This window comes from Aphanomyces invadans (assembly GCF_000520115.1).
Source record: "Aphanomyces invadans strain NJM9701 unplaced genomic scaffold supercont1.445, whole genome shotgun sequence".
NCBI classification, from domain to species: domain Eukaryota; phylum Oomycota; class Saprolegniomycetes; order Saprolegniales; family Verrucalvaceae; genus Aphanomyces; species Aphanomyces invadans.
In genome coordinates this window covers 1-1,255 of record NW_008580590.1, presented here as the reverse complement: position 1 = coordinate 1,255, position 1,255 = coordinate 1, and the positions used below count along the sequence as shown (strand labels likewise).

General features: G+C 48.6%; 1 protein-coding gene across 1 annotated transcript; it reads right to left on the bottom strand.

Moving 5' to 3' along the window:
- Positions 1-954: 954 nt before the first annotated feature.
- Positions 955-1,173, bottom strand: H310_15400 (hypothetical protein; the record flags this gene model as incomplete). The annotated part of the gene is made up of 1 exon (XM_008883375.1): positions 955-1,173. A coding segment is annotated over one exon (219 nt), but the record flags the coding sequence as incomplete, so codon positions are not given.
- Positions 1,174-1,255: the final 82 nt, after the last annotated feature.

The window sequence follows — 1,255 nt, the reverse complement described above, 5'->3', positions numbered from 1 at the left end:
GGACGTCGTCCAACTTCGCTCCTGTATGGTAGCAATAGTATATAAGCTACAGACTTCGAAAGTGGATGAAACGAATCGGAGATTACTTGCGAATACGAAGTAGGTCGAAGCGGTGGAATTACTACTATAGCGGAAGAACTGAGTGGCATCGGGGACGGACTTCGGAATGCCGCCCTTGGCTTGTGCTCACAGTGGTCGAGGGCATCGAGGGGACCAGAAGGCACAACTTGAGCAATTTTTCGAAGTTTTCTGAGAAATTTCGTGTGTACACTCGTCTCGACGTCCCAAATGCAACTTTCAATAGACGTCAGGCCTGAAAACGAATATCCTGCGAGATGTGTTTGTTCAAACTCGAAAATCTAACTAAATTTCACATCCACAACTAATTGCCTTTGACAATTAATCAAATCATTTTTCACAAGGTTAAATTTAAATTCACATGGACTTGACGAAAAACCTCTGGTAATTGTACCCTGCTGCAGTAATTTTGTGCCAGTCGATGAAGGCATCAACCACCGTCATGACAACCTTTACCGAAGACGACTACGACGAAATCACAAACTTCATTCGACGAGAGCGCCCAAGAAGCTAAACTAAAGAAGAACGACTTGATATTCTTCGTCTTCACGCTGAACTTCGTCGCAGCAATTGTCGTGATGTGAGACCTACAATCGCACGCCTTCTTGGCCGCAGTCCCAAAGGCGTAAAAGAAGTTAGGTCTGAGTACGTGCGTACAAAGAGCATCATTGCTGTGCCTCCTCCGTCAAACCAAAATCAACGATCCACACGCATTCCTCGGACCTTTGCTGTGACATCTATGGTGCGCCAGTTCATTCGTAAACGCAGCTTGACTCGTGTACGCACAGTCGCTAAGGACGTTATGGTGATGTTGCTGGAGGCTGGCATCATAGCGTACGACACACAAACAAGATCAGCACAGCCACAAGTCTTAGATTAGTTCAAGTCTCGGCCTTGTGCTTGTCCGTCAGCATGGGCTTCACGTGGCGTGCGCGTCGTTAAATCTTCTTGGCCTTGACGAGCCTCCACAGCGTTGTCGACGATGTACATGTGGACTCGGCCAGCACGGAATGTCGAGCGATGGTACGGATCGGCGGCCTTGACGGAAGCTTTCACGTCGGCCAGAGTAGTTGTTCGCTTGCGGCCACAGTTTCCCTTCTTTCGCGCCGACACATCAGCATAGCCCAAGTTGCCTCCGTAGACTAACCACGTTGCCATATGAGCGATGCTGCTTGCT